Here is a 14,753-nt window from a genome sequence, read left to right on the forward strand (position 1 = left end):
GGTTTAAAATATATAAGATAATCGTAGATATTTTAAATTTATTTTTATATTGAAAATAGAAAATTAATTACTTTTTTTATTTTAACAACCTTGTTTAAAGAACATAAAAAAATGCATCAATCTTTTAAATTTCTCCAATAAAGTAGATTTATTTATAAAGATAATTTAGATTTTATAATTATAATTAATTATAAATATTAATTAACAATTTTAAACTGAAAAAATTCAATTGGTCCAATCAAAGTGAAGAAAAGTGGAATTTTAAATATTGAATATTTTTAATTTCTCTAGTGCTAATAAATTATTAATAAAATAAAAATGCAATGATTTTAAATTTTAAATTTCAAATTTATAAATAAATGTTAATAATTTTAAATTAAAAAAAAATTGGAAAAGTTGTTACGTTTTTCCATTTTCACAACTTCATTAAGAATTTATAGGAAATAAAAAAAAAACTTTTCAAATTTTCTCTAGCATTAATTTAGATTTATTTGTTTAAATAAATGTAAATGCATTAAATCTAAATTTAAAATTTCAAAGTTATAATTAACTATTGTAAATAAAAATTAGAACTTTAATTCCTCCAATCAAATTAAAGGAAAATAGTGAAAAAATTTAAAAGTTAGAAAAATAAAATGTTAAATATGGTATAGATATAAATAAATATATAGATATAAATTTAAAATTAAAGAGAATATGCACTCACAGATTTAATTTGATAATAAATCTAAATAAATTTGAGAAATTTTAGGTTTTACTCTTCGATTTCTATTTCAAAAACTTAAAGGTAATATAAATATATTTTTTATAATTTTTAAGTATTTATATTTATCGTTGTTTTTATTCAGGCAAAGAAAGGAAATATATTGCATGCATTAATTAATACTGTAGGTTTAGTGGTTTATAAATTATCAAATTAATGAGTAAAACTTTAGATTGATATTAAAAATATTTTCACAAGTTTATTTTTCTCAAATATCCTTTATCAAGTTTTTAGTAATTCATTTATTATAAAAATAAAAATAAATTATATTAAAAAGTGATAAAAAAAATAAAAAGTCACATATTGATTGTTACAGTAAAGATAATAAATTACATAACACTGTATGCCAATAGAACTGAGTAACGTACTTCAAATGAAAATAAATAAATAAAACAAGGAAGAAGCTTATCATTGATGCGATTAAATTCATCTGCCACCTCCTACTGATACAAGTAAATTGTCCTTCATGCTATCAATCCCAGCACTTGATGCAGTGAATCCGTCTCCATTATTGAAAGCATTGGATTCCTCTCTGGTGAGCAAGAACTCTGTTTCCTCTGCATTCACAACGGCCCATGGATGCATGTTCATCATGTGGAGGCCTTCCAGTTCCATTGCTACTTCCTTCATGGAAGGCCTTTCGTCCCCTTTTAAATTCAAACACCTCTTCGCCAGCCGAGCCACTTCCATTACCTGCTCTTCGTTTCCCTCATTCACAATATGCCTCTCAAGAATTTCAAACAATTTGCCCTCTTTCACACGAGTAAGGAAATGCGCAGCTAGACTCCTTTCTTCCTCAGGCCGATCGAAAGAAAGTGCTTTCTTGCCCGTTAGTAGCTCCGCAAGTACTACTCCAAAGCTATACACATCGCTCTTCTCAGTCAGTTGATTTGTACGCAAGTATTCTGGGTCTAGGTATCCCAGTGTTCCTTGCACCATTGTAGATAACTGAGTTTCATCTAGTGGAACTAATCTTGAAGCTCCAAAGTCAGACAATTTTGCAGTGTAATTAGCATCTAAGAGCATGTTGGTAGTCTTCACATCCCTATGGATGATCGGTACAGAAGCTGCAGAATGCAGATAAGATAGAGCTCCTGCCGTTTCTGCTGCTATCCTCAGACGTAGCTCCCAAGAGAGAGCTGATGCATTTCTTTGGTTATGCATGCAATCGAAGACTGTACCGTTGGAGATGAATTCATAAACTAGCAGGGGGACTCGAGTCTCTAAACAACAACCTAAAAGCCTGACCACATTCCTATGGTTAATTTGAGACAGCACAACCACCTCATTAATGAATTGCTCGATTTGGTTTTGATCAACGGAGATTGATTTCTTGATGGCAACTTCTCTGTTGTCAGCTAAAATTCCCCTATAAACAGTTCCAAAGCCTCCTTTGCCAACGACGGTGCTCTCCTCAAAATTGTTGGTGGCCTTCTTCAACTCCTCATCTGTAAAGATTTTTGCCATGTCAGGGTTTCCTTGTTGTCCAGATAATTTCTGTCGCAAGATAAAACCCCCATTTTCCCTGAAGAATTTCTCTCTAAGTTTGATGAGCTTTCTCTGCTTTAAAACCAAGTAGAGCCAAGAGGTGGCAACAAACAAGACTGTAACTCCTATGCCAACACCTGTAAACAAATCAAGATAATTCATCATTGTGTGTTAATCAAATGAAAACGAGATTCAAATATACAAAATTTACCAATAATTATCTTCATAAGGGGAAATTGAGAAGCTGTGCATCTTTCTCCGTCTTTTCTCCCATCCCCATGGTATCCCTTCGGGCAAGTGCACGTATAATTTCCATCCGTATTAGTGCATTTGTGTGAACAGTTATTTGGACGAGCGCATTCGTCGATGTCTGCAAATCATCAATCCAGAAAATGATGATGAAATTTCTTTTCAATTATTCAAGAAGAAAAGATATTATGACAGGAAATACACAGTAGAACATGAAAATTCGGCAGGTATTTATATATAAACAAAAAGAATATAGTGCTATATATAGATATATAATAGAATTCGACATAGTATTTCGAAATACCTCTACAGCCAATATATGGATTCCCCTCGTACCCATCCTTGCATTTACAACGATATCTAGAAACCTTGTCTAGATCATAACTCGTAGCATCATCCTTGCAGGCAGAGCTTAGTTTGTGATCACCGGCCTTCTCAATTGACCATTCAAGCACCATCGTCAACTTTATATCTTGTGGGATTTTCTCGAGATATTCACTAGAGAAGTTGAATTTGCCATCTTCTACAACGAAGGCGTAGGTGCAGGGATTGAAATCTTGCACCTTTTTATGGCTGTTGAAACTGTATGCTGTTACATTTGTAAAGGATAGTCCATCAGGAATCTCTATCTGGCAACATCCACTACCTGCGCAAGACTTTGTATACACAGACTTGATGGAGTCGCAGATGGACATGCATCCGGCACTGTAATTTACCCCTGCTCGAGACCCTCGAAGGTACGCGTAGCTGTCACATCCCACAACAGTGAACTTGTTCTTCGAGGAAACTGTGAACTTTGACAAACGCAGCCAATTTGTTGTCCACTCCTCACCGTCGGACGAGAAGCAACGTCGGGATACCGCGCTCCTTATTTGCAGTTCGCCATCCATACTTATGTTTATAACCTTAATAGTAGAATTCCACAAAAAAGCTTCTTTCTGTGGAGGTGTAGAATCGGTGGTATAGCAAGTGATAAGGAAATCTTTGTTTAGGCTACAATCTGATTGTAAGCCAAATGGATATGGGATGCTTACATCTCCACAATGTTCTTGGCAAATGGGCTTGGCTAATTGAGCTGTTGCCGGTGCTACTGCTAGAAGCACCCCGACAAGAACAAGGGCCACCAGTAATCTAACCAAGAAAACCATAGCTACAGCTTTCTTGCGTGGGGATTTTACTTTTCTTAATTCACAGACTTCTTTTTGCGATGAGAATATAGTTCATCAGAGCCGGATCTATAATGATAGGCAGCAGTCAGGGTTTAAAGTCTTGGTCTTCTCTCTTCTTTTTTTTAACATAATATTTGAATAAATTTCTTTATATATAGCATAGTATAGATTTATTCCATATAGTATAGATTTAATTATTCGATGTAATCATATAAATAATAATATATATTTTAAACAGTAAAATTCTACTAAAAATTAATTCCAAACGTAATTTTTTTTCATTTGCTTGATAATTATTTTGTATATATAATTATGCAGCATTTTTTTTAATTTCAATTTATTAAATTGTGTTAAAATACTTTTTTGCAATCTTCTCCTGGTTGGCCCGCGATTGCTATAGCAAAAGCGGGGAAAGTATATCTTCTAATCGCCCATGGTACAGATTATTCACATTCACCCTCTCATTTTCCCGAAACAAGTTTATTGCCGTAGGTTGTGACACTTCTGCATGGGTTGAAGATTCTGTGGAATATAGCTATGCTACTGGATGTTTGTCACTCTGTAAGACAAATGATTTAATGGTTAACGGGTCTTGCGCTGGTAGAGGCTGCTGCGAAATCTCCATTCCTAAAGGCATAAGGGATTTCAGTGTTACTGTGAGGAGCTATAACAACCACACACGAGTAATGAACTTCAACCCTTGCAGCTACGCTTTTGTCGTTGAAGATGGTGTGTATAATTTTTCTACATTAGATCTTGTTAATTTACAAAACAACAGAAAGGGGTTCCCTGTGGTAATTGATTGGGTAATCAGTAATAAGACATGTAAAGAAGCTGGACAGAACATAACAGCTTATGCATGTAAGGAGAATAGTGTATGTCGTGACTCTGAAAATCTACATGGGCATTATTGTGACTGCCGCAGTGGTTTCGAGGGAAATCCTTACCTCCCAAATAGCTGCAAAGGTACATGATACCTTTGCCCCATTACACAAATCTTAATTTTAGCTAACAATAAGTTGTAATTTATTTTCTTTATTTCCTTTCAGATATTGACGAGTGTGAGGACCCCAGCCTCAACCAATGCATAGATGCCAAACATTGTCGAAATGAAGTTGGAAGCTATGTATGTTTCTGTCCCAAGGGTTACCATGGCGATGGAACTAAAAACGGAACACGTTGTACCGCTCGAGACAAGACAAAAGCTATCATCGGTAAGTCCATAACTAAATCTTATCGTAATTTATAAATTCCATCATAATCAATTATTACCATGTAATTATACATATAATGGTTGCATAAAATAAATTTTCTATTTAGAGGGCAAAGGTGTCTGAAATTTCTACTTGTTAAGAATAATAATTTTAATTTTCTAGGAGCATGTATTGCCGTTTCCCTTGCATTTGTGATCTTGGCATCTGTATCATGGGGGCTTCAAAGAAGGAAAATCAACAAGCTTAAAGAGAAAAACTTCAGGAACAACGGTGGGCCAGTGTTGCAACAATTACTCTCCAAGATTGAAAGATCTGCAGAGAAAGCTAAAATTTTCACAGAAGATGAGCTCAAAAAGGCGACGTACAATTTTAACGAAAGTGAAATTGTGGGCCAAGGAGGTTTTGGGATAGTTTACAAAGGAACTCTAGATCACAAATCAGTAGCAATCAAGAAGTCTAAAGTTATGGACCATGATCAGATTGAACAATTTGTTAACGAGGTGGTCGTTCTCTGCCAAATCAAGCATCCAAACGTGGTAAAACTCATAGGTTGTTGCTTGGAAACATCAGTTCCCTTGTTAGTCTACGAGTTTATCAACAACAAGACCCTCTATTATCACATACACAATGAAGTTGTTGAGTCCTCCATGCCATGGAAAACTCGTCTGAGGATTGCAGTGGAAACTGCAGATGCACTTGCTCATATGCATTCTGACGCTCCTATACATATCATTCACAGAGATGTTAAATCAGAGAACATACTCTTGGATGATAATTTCCAAGCAAAAGTATCAGATTTTGGGGTTTCGAGATTGGTTCCTTTGGATCAAACTCAGCTACCTACATTGGTTCAAGGAACATTTGGATACATAGATCCTGAATACTTTCATTCAGGATTGTTGAATGAAAAGAGTGATGTGTATAGTTTCGGGGTTGTCCTTTTAGAGCTCTTGATAGGACAGAAGGTGATTTCTTCTGATAGGCCTGAAAAGGACAAAAATCTGGCTGCTTTCTTCATTGATAGAATGAAAGAAGATCGCTTATTTGAGATTCTCCATGAACGAGTGAGAAATGAAGGAAACTCGGAGCAGCTTAAAGGGGTTGCTGAGCTCGCAAGACGCTGCTTAAGAATGAAGGGAGTGAAAAGACCTACAATGAAGGAAGTGAAAATGGAGCTTGAGGAACTAATGATGGGCAACTGCGTTCATGTTGAAGTTGCCACTAACGATATTGAAGAGACTGAGCCCCTACTTGGTCTGCTAACCAACTCCAACGGCACTAGTGTATGGATGGGGCCTGATAGTGTTAAGTTTCAAGCAGCCCTGCAGTTAGAGAGTGGACGTTAAGCCGCTGGTAATAAATTTACAGCCAGGATTTCTACATCGAATTCTATCTGTTATAAATCGATTTACAGGAATAGATTTTTTAGATAGTTTTGTTGTCTTTGTTCATTTATGCTGTAATGTGATGAACAATCTTGAATTTCTATTAATATAAATTTATAGAAATATAGAATGAGTCTTACAACCAAATTTTTTCATAACCAAATTATTTTTTAGATAGTTTTGTTGTCTTTGTTCATTTGTGAATTATTATAAATTTAATAAAAGTCTAATTTATTATGAGTGTAAATATATACTCTCTTATTATTTTTATATTTAATATTATTTAATTATTTTTAAAAATTAAATTATTCATATAATTTAAATATAACTCTCTCTTAATTATTAAGTAGTTATTAATAATATTATAATATATTTTAATTAATTATTAAAATTTTTTAATAATATAATTTAATTAATTATAATTTATTCTATTTAAATATGTGATATATATATATATGTATGTATCTGTTATATCAATTATAAATGTATTAAACACTTTATAATTTTTAATTATATGTGTAAATGACAAATTAATAATATAATTATTTTACATATTAATAAATATGTATTTTTTAATTAAAATTATATAATTAATAATTATATATAAAAAATAATATAATATTCAATAATATAATTTTCTTAGTATTGTATATAATATATTAGAGTACTTTCTCTTTTATATATTTTCTTTTTGTCTGCTAGTGACGCGTAACAAATTGTCTGTTATTTGGGCCACCCACCTGTCCCTGCCACGTTGATACGGGTACGAGAATATCAGATTCCTGCCCCATGCGTAATGGCCTCTGATTCTTCCGGAATGCGCATGCGGATGGACCCACATGACGGACAGGTGAGTCTCCCTTCTAGTTCCGGACTGGACCGGCAGATAAGATAAGGGCTGAGCCCAGAGGGGGTCTGTTCGTTGGGCCCAAAAAGCCGGGCTGGCCTGATGGGGCAAATTAGCTGGAGATCGGTCCTAGAGCAGAGTGGGCCGGACCTAACTCACGCGGGAGGCTTAAAGGCTTTCAAATAATGGGCTGGTACCGTGGGTCTGAACCCAGACTTGGGTGGAGAAATCCAGCGGTCATCAATTGCCCCTTTACCTTCTCGCCAGTTATTGCCCGACTGGTAAGGGGATAAATACCGAGAATCATTATGAACGCGCCGTCTAAGTACGATTTGCCTCAGAACATCTTTTCATTTCGCTACTGTTTCAAATTTCAAATTCTCCGGCTTTTTCAAAACTTTTGCTCTCCTCAGTTCTTTTATCTCTCCATTCTCCTCTGCTTATCCGCTATATCGCTCTTCAGGTACACTTCTTCTACCACCATGAAAAGTCCAAAGCTTCCTGAAGTTTTTAACCTTGAGTCTTGTATCACTCCCTCTACTATAACTAACTTCTTTTCTTGGAGGTATTTGGATACTCCCCTTTACCATATCCGGGCTCCTCTCCGAAACGAGAGGATTATTCTTCCAAATCCTCCTCCTCCTCGTTTGATAGATCCTCAGATTTTTAAAATGTTTACCACCTTACATTTAAAAAAAAAAAATCAATTTGTTTCTTAAATTTTTAATCTATTTATTTCTTTAATTGTTAAATTATAAAATAATTTAATTTTTATAATTGACAAATAATATTTATAATTATCACGTTATTTTATAATTAAACATTTAAAAAAATTATATACACTCACTTTTATATTATGGGGGTTAATTTTACATAATTAATTTTAAAATTAAATTAGTCAATAAGCTGAAAAAAAATATATTTGTTTTTAGAGAGTAAAATAACTTTTTTGAAATATAAAGGACAAATTATGCATTTTTTCATAGAATTGAAATCATGGAATTTTATACAAACAAATTCAAAGAAATATATTCTTCAAATCATCTAAAATTTGGAAAATCTCAATATATATGTGCTAAATTGAGAATATCCAAAAGTATATGTTACAAATAAAATTATGCAATTAAAATGAAGTTTAAGAAATAATTTTCCCAAAAGGATTGCGTAAATGGAATAGTTAAAAATTGTTAGGTAAGTTTTACGAGTGTAGTCAAATGAGAAAATTCCTAGATTCACAAAAGCTAAGATGAAAATGCCACCTAAAAGAATCATTTTCCATTTTCCATTTTCAATTTTATTAGTTTTTGAGATTTTGAAAAGGAATTGATGGTTGGTTTCGCTGCGATATTTTAGAATTTAAATAATAATATTATTTTTAATATTATTAAAATAATAATTTAATAGTAATTTAAAATTATTAATAAATAAAATTTAAATTTTTTAATATATATAATAATATATTTTAATTAAAATTTATTTTATATTTAATAATATTTTTTATTTATTATAAAAAATTAATTAAATTATTATTTTATGGTTAATGATAAAATCGAATGTAACGATATTAAACCATTGCTATTGATCTAGAGTTATAATTAAAATATATAAAATTATAATTTACGGTAAATATTTTAAATTTATTTTTATAATAAAAATAAAAAATTAATTAATTTTTTTTATTTTAATAACCTCGTTAATTAAAAATTTTAAAGAACATAAAAAAAATACTTGGACTTTTTAAATTTCTCTAATAAATAGATTTATTTATATAAATAATTTAGATTTTATAATTATAATTAATTATAAATATTAATTAACAATTTTAAACTGAAAAAATTCAATTGGTCCAATCAAAGTGAAGAAAAGTGAAATTTTAAATATTGAATATTTTTAATTTCTCTAGTGCTAATAAATTATTAATAAAATAAAAAAAATGCAATGATTTTAACTTTTAAATTTCATATTTATAAATAAATGTTAATAATTTTAAATTAAAAAAATTGGAAAAGTTGTTACGTTTTCCATTTTCACAACTTCATTGAGAATTTATAGAAAATAAAAGAAAACTTTTCAAATTTTCTCTAGCATTAATTTTTTTTTTTAAATTAGGGATCAGAAAAATGGAACTTAAAATCTTTTAAATTTATTTATATATACTTATTATCATATTAAACTTGTGAGTATTTTTCTAGCATTAATTTAAATTTATTTATTTAAATAGATGTAAATGCATTAAATCTAAATTTAAAATTTCAAAGTTATAATTAACTCTTGTAAATAAAAATTAAAACTTTAATTACTCTAATCAAATTAAAGGAAAATAGTGAAAAAAATTTAAAAATTAGAAAAATAAAATGATAAATATGGTATAAATATAAATAAATATATAGATATAGATTTAAAATTAAAAAGAATATGCACTCACAAATCGGTAATATGTATTTGAAGAGTTCTATTTTTTCGATTTCCATTTAAAAAAAATTAAAGAGAATATAAATATATTTTTATAATTTTAAGTGTTTATATTTAACGTTTTTGTTATTCGCACAAAGAAAGGAAATATATTGCATGCATTAATTAATACCGTAGGTTTATGACTTTAAAAATTATCAAATTAATGAGTAAAACTTTAGATTGATATTAAAAATATTTTCACAAGTTTATTTTTCCTAAATATCCTTTATGATACAAGTTTTTAGTAATTCATTTATTATAAAAATAAAAATAAATTATATTAAAAAGTGATAAAAAATTAAAAAGTCACATATTGATAGTTATTGTAAAGATAATAAATTATATTTAATATTCATATATTAATTATAATATTATTAAAAATAAAATAAAATAAAATAAAATATATCACTCTATAAATATACAAATTTTAGTACGTGTCACTTGGTAGGATTACATAACACTATATGCCAATAGAACTGAGTAACGTACTTCAAATGAAAATAAATAAATAAAACAAGGAAGAAGCTTACCATTGATGCGATTAAATTCATCTGCCACCTCCTACTGATACAAGTAAATTGTCCTTCATGCTATCAATCCCAGCACTTGATGCAGTGACTCCGTCTCCATTATTGGAAGCATTGGATTCCTCTCTGGTGAGCAAGAACTCTGTTTCCTCTGCATTCACAACCGCCCATGCATGCATGTTCATCATGTGGAGGCCTTCCAGTTCCATTGCTACTTCCTTCATGGAAGGCCTTTCGTCCCCTTTCAAATTCAAACACCTCTTCGCCAGCCGAGCCACTTCCATTACCTGCTCTTCGTTTCCCTCATTCACAATATGCCTCTCAAGAATTTCAAACAATTTGCCCTCTTTCACACGAGTAAGGAAATGCGCAGCTAGACTCCTTTCCTCCTCAGGCCGATCGAAAGAAAGAGCTTTCTTGCCCGTTAGTAGCTCCGCAAGTACTACTCCAAAGCTATACACATCGCTCTTCTCAGTCAGTTGATTTGTACGCAAGTATTCTGGGTCTAGGTATCCCAGTGTTCCTTGCACCATTGTAGATAACTGAGTTTCATCTAGTGGAACTAATCTTGAAGCTCCAAAGTCAGACAATTTTGCAGTGTAATTAGCATCTAAGAGCATGTTGGTAGTCTTCACATCCCTATGGATGATCGGTACAGAAGCTGCAGAATGCAGATAAGATAGAGCTCCTGCCGTTTCTGCTGCTATCCTCAGACGTAGCTCCCAAGAGAGAGCTGATGCATTTCTTTGGTTATGCATGCAATCGAATACTGTACCGTTGGAGATGAATTCATAAACCAGCAGGGGGACTCGATTCTCTAAACAACAACCTAAAAGCTTGACCACATTCCTATGGTTAATTTGAGACAGCACAACCACCTCATTAATGAATTGCTCGATTTGGTTTTGATCAACGGAGATTGATTTCTTGATGGCAACTTCTCTGTTGTCAGCTAAAATTCCCCTATAAACAGTTCCAAAGCCTCCTTTGCCAACGACGGTGCTCTCCTCAAAATTGTTGGTGGCCTTCTTTAACTCCTCATCTGTAAAGATTTTTGCCATGTCAGGGTTTCCTTGTTGTCCAGATAATTTCTGTCGCAAGATAAAACCCCCATTTTCCCTGAAGAATTTCTCTCTAAGTTTGATTAGCTTTCTCTGCTTTAAAACCAAGTAGAGCCAAGAGGTGGCAACAAACAAGACTGTAACTCCTATGCCAACACCTGTAAACAAATCAAGATAATTCATCATTGTGTGTTAATCAAATGAAAACGAGATTCAAATATACAAAATTTACCAATAATTATCTTCATAAGGGGAAATTGAGAAGCTGTGCATCTTTCTCCGTCTTTTCTCCCATCCCCATGGTATCCCTTAGGGCAAGTGCACGTATAATTTCCATCCGTATTAGTGCATTTGTGTGAACAGTTATTTGGACGAGCGCATTCGTCGATGTCTGCAAATCATCAATCCAGAAAATGATGATGAAATTTCTTTTCAATTATTCAAGAAAAAAAGACATTATGACAGGAAATACACAGTAGAACATGAAAATTCGGCAGGTATTTATATATAAACAAATAGAATATAGGGCTATATATATATATATATATATATATATATATATATATATAATTGAATTCGACATAGTATTTCGAAATACCTCTACAGCCAATATATGGATTCCCCTCGTACCCATCCTTGCATTTACAACGATATCCAGAAACGTTGTCTAGTATAAGGCCCAGGCCCAGGCCTATTAATTTTAATAAAAAAAAAAAAAGGGAAAATTGAGCATTAAAGCACTGGTTTCGGGAATGTCCCGAAACATTCCCGAAACCAGAAACCCGTCTTCCTCCTCCAGCAAAAGAGCAAAAGCTCTGCAAAAATATATATAAAAAAAAAAATTTCCTCTTTTAAATCCAAATCTCCTCCTTCTCAACCCAATCAACCCAGATCCTATTTTAAACCTACATCCTGCTAAGAAATTCAATAATTTCTTCTAGAGGTTCCAAAATTGGGTATGTGAGTTTTATTCCTTTTATTCAATTTTTACGATATAATTTATTTTCTTTACCTTTTAATAGTGATTTTAGTGATTTGAGAATAAAAATGGGTTATGTTTTAGTTAGATCCAATCAATGGGGTTTTATATTTATGTTTGGATTACACAGCCTAAACCCTTGTGAGAAGCATCACTATACACCACAAATCCATCTGTACCTGAGGGTAAGGTAAGAACTGGAGCTGATGTGAGACACGTTTTAAGCTTCTCAAAACTCTTTTGACATTCATCTGTCCATTCAAACTCGCTTACTACTGGTATATCTTCCAATTTAGGTCCCTCTAGGTTACTGTCCACCACATAGGCTAAGTATGCTTGACAACCCTTCCGAAGCATCTTCCTAGTAGTCATGGCAGAAATCACATAAGAAGGAAGTAAACGCCTCTCCCCAAAGAAAGTGAACTTACACCCTTCTGGACTATTAAATACCACTGATTTCTCAAAGCAATCTATTGTGGCATGATGACGGGATAACCAGTCCATACCTAGGATGACATCCAGATCTTGTAGACACAAAGGAATTAGATCCACTAACAACTCATGGTCGCCCAACTTAACAACACAATCCCTATACACATGTTCACATACTACAGAATCCCCAACTGGAGTACTCACAGCTAATCCACAATCTAAAGGTTTTAATTCTCTATCAGCATGCTTAGAGAAGGATTGAGATACGAAAGAGTGAGTGGAACCAGGATCTATAAGAATGTGTGCATCTTTATCGAAAATAGTTAACATACCAGTCACCACCTCTGGAGATGCTCGTGCCTCCTGCTGTGTCATAGCAAAAACTCTGGCCTGAGTGCGAGGTCTGCCAGGCTGCATCATTGGTCTAGGCTGAGAAGATGAAGTAGCTCCACTGGCTCTGCTTGTGCCAGGCCCAACTTGTGCTGTAGGTACACCCTGTGATGGTGTCACACCATACCTTAGATTCTGAGGCGCCACTGATCCTTGCTGAGAACCACTGTCTCTGGCTATCAGCAATGGACAATCTCTCTTAAAATGGCCCGAAGAACCACATTCAAAACAACCCCTATCGAACTTTCTGCACTCCCCAGCATGATGTTTACCGCAGGTGGCACATTGAGAAAGAGTCAGAGAAGCCCAAAATCAGGATGAGCAGTTGAGTAAGATCCGGAATGAAGTAAGAGATGGCACTCGTACCGACTTTTCTCTAAGGGAGGATGGAACTTTAATGTTTGGTGATAGACTATGTGTACCCAGAGTGGAAAGCTTGAAGAGAGAAATTATGGAGGAAACCCATTGTTCTGCTTACTCTATGCATCCAGGCAGTAAATATCAGGGGAAGTTCTGTCAGTTTTTCGGGTCATATCAGTCTCTACAGTTTGGGGATTGGGTGTGACATCTAGATTATAACTCGTAGCATTATCCTTGCAGGCAGAGCTTAGTTTGTGATCACCGGCCTTCTCAATTGACCATTCAAGCAACATCGTGAAGTTTATATCTTGTGGGATTTTCTCGAGATATTCACTAGAGAAGTTGAATTTGCCATTTTCTACAACGAAGGCGTAGGTGCAGGGATTGAAATATCGCACCTTTGTATGGTTGTTGAAACTGTATGCTGTTACATCTGTATAGGATAGTTCATCAGGAATCTCTATCTGGCAACATCCACTACCTGTGCAAGACTTTGTATACACAGACTTGATGGAGTCGCAGGTGGACATGCATCCGGCACTGTAGCTTAACCCTGCTCGAGACCCTAGAAGGTACGCGTAGCTGTCACATCCCACAACAGTGAACTTGTTCCTCGAGGAAACTCTGAACTTTGACAAACGCAGCCAATATGTTGTCCACTCCTTACTACCGTCGGACGAGAAGCAAAGTCCGGATACCTGGCTCCTTATTTGCAGTTCGCCATCCATACTTATGTTTATGAGGTGTAGAATCGGTGGTATTGCAAGTGATAAGGAAATCTTTGTTTAGGCTACAATCTGATTGTAAGCCAAATGGATATGGGATGCTTACATTCCCACAATGGTCTGGGCAATTGGGCTTGGCTAATTGAGCTGTTTCCGGTGCTACTGCTAGAAGCACCCCGACAAGAACAAGGGCCACCAGTAATCTAACCAAGAAAACCATAGCTACAGCTTTCTTGTGTGGGGATTTTACTTTTCTTAATTCACAGACTTCTTTTTGCGATGAGAATATAGTTCATCAGAGCTGGATATATAATGACAGGCAGCAGTCAGGGTTTAAAGTCTTGGTCTTCTCTCTTCTACGTTTAGGTCTTCGCCTCTTATCAGCAAGTACGCGTATGAAACTTCATTTCCACACTTGATCATTTTGAAAAACCTACCTTTTTTTTCAACGTTTATTATAATACTAGTGATTTAATTTTAATATAATATTTGAATAAATTTCTTTATAGAGCATAGTATAGATTTATTCCATATAGTATAGATTTAATTACTTTTAAAAAAAATAATTAAATAATGGACTAGACATTAACATTTGTAAGAGTTGTAGGGCCGGCTTTGACATGGTGAAGCAGCATATAGTAGATTTTTATGTTATTAAATATTTAATAATATATATAAAAATGATTATTTATTGACAAATTCAATTTATA

At 33.5% G+C, this 14,753-nt stretch overlaps 1 protein-coding gene across 1 annotated transcript; it reads right to left on the minus strand.

The window, feature by feature from the left end:
• Nucleotides 1-1,054: 1,054 nt before the first annotated feature.
• LOC110609697 (wall-associated receptor kinase 2) lies at nucleotides 1,055-14,052 on the minus strand. Its single transcript, XM_043954299.1, has 7 exons — nucleotides 13,527-14,052; nucleotides 11,756-11,824; nucleotides 11,390-11,548; nucleotides 10,176-11,315; nucleotides 2,805-3,566; nucleotides 2,463-2,621; nucleotides 1,055-2,388 (listed from the first exon to the last, which is right to left on the minus strand). Exons 1-7 carry the CDS (start codon nucleotides 14,044-14,046, stop codon nucleotides 1,190-1,192), a joined length of 4,008 nt encoding a protein of 1,335 aa, XP_043810234.1. The 5' UTR covers nucleotides 14,047-14,052; the 3' UTR covers nucleotides 1,055-1,189.
• Between the last annotated feature and the right edge of the window lie 701 nt (nucleotides 14,053-14,753).

The sequence above is a fragment of the Manihot esculenta genome, chromosome 2 (assembly GCF_001659605.2).
Source record: "Manihot esculenta cultivar AM560-2 chromosome 2, M.esculenta_v8, whole genome shotgun sequence".
Lineage (NCBI taxonomy): Eukaryota > Viridiplantae > Streptophyta > Magnoliopsida > Malpighiales > Euphorbiaceae > Manihot > Manihot esculenta.

Coding starts and splice junctions, on each gene's coding strand:
- LOC110609697 (XM_043954299.1), bottom strand. CDS start 14,046: ATGGATGGCGAACTGCAAATAAGGAGCCAGGTATCCGGACTTTGCTTC. Junction 11,549..11,755: donor TCCATATATTGGCTGTAGAG/GTATTTCGAAAT, acceptor GATGATTTGCAG/ACATCGACGAATGCGCTCGT. Junction 11,316..11,389: donor CCTTATGAAGATAATTATTG/GTAAATTTTGTA, acceptor ATTTGTTTACAG/GTGTTGGCATAGGAGTTACA.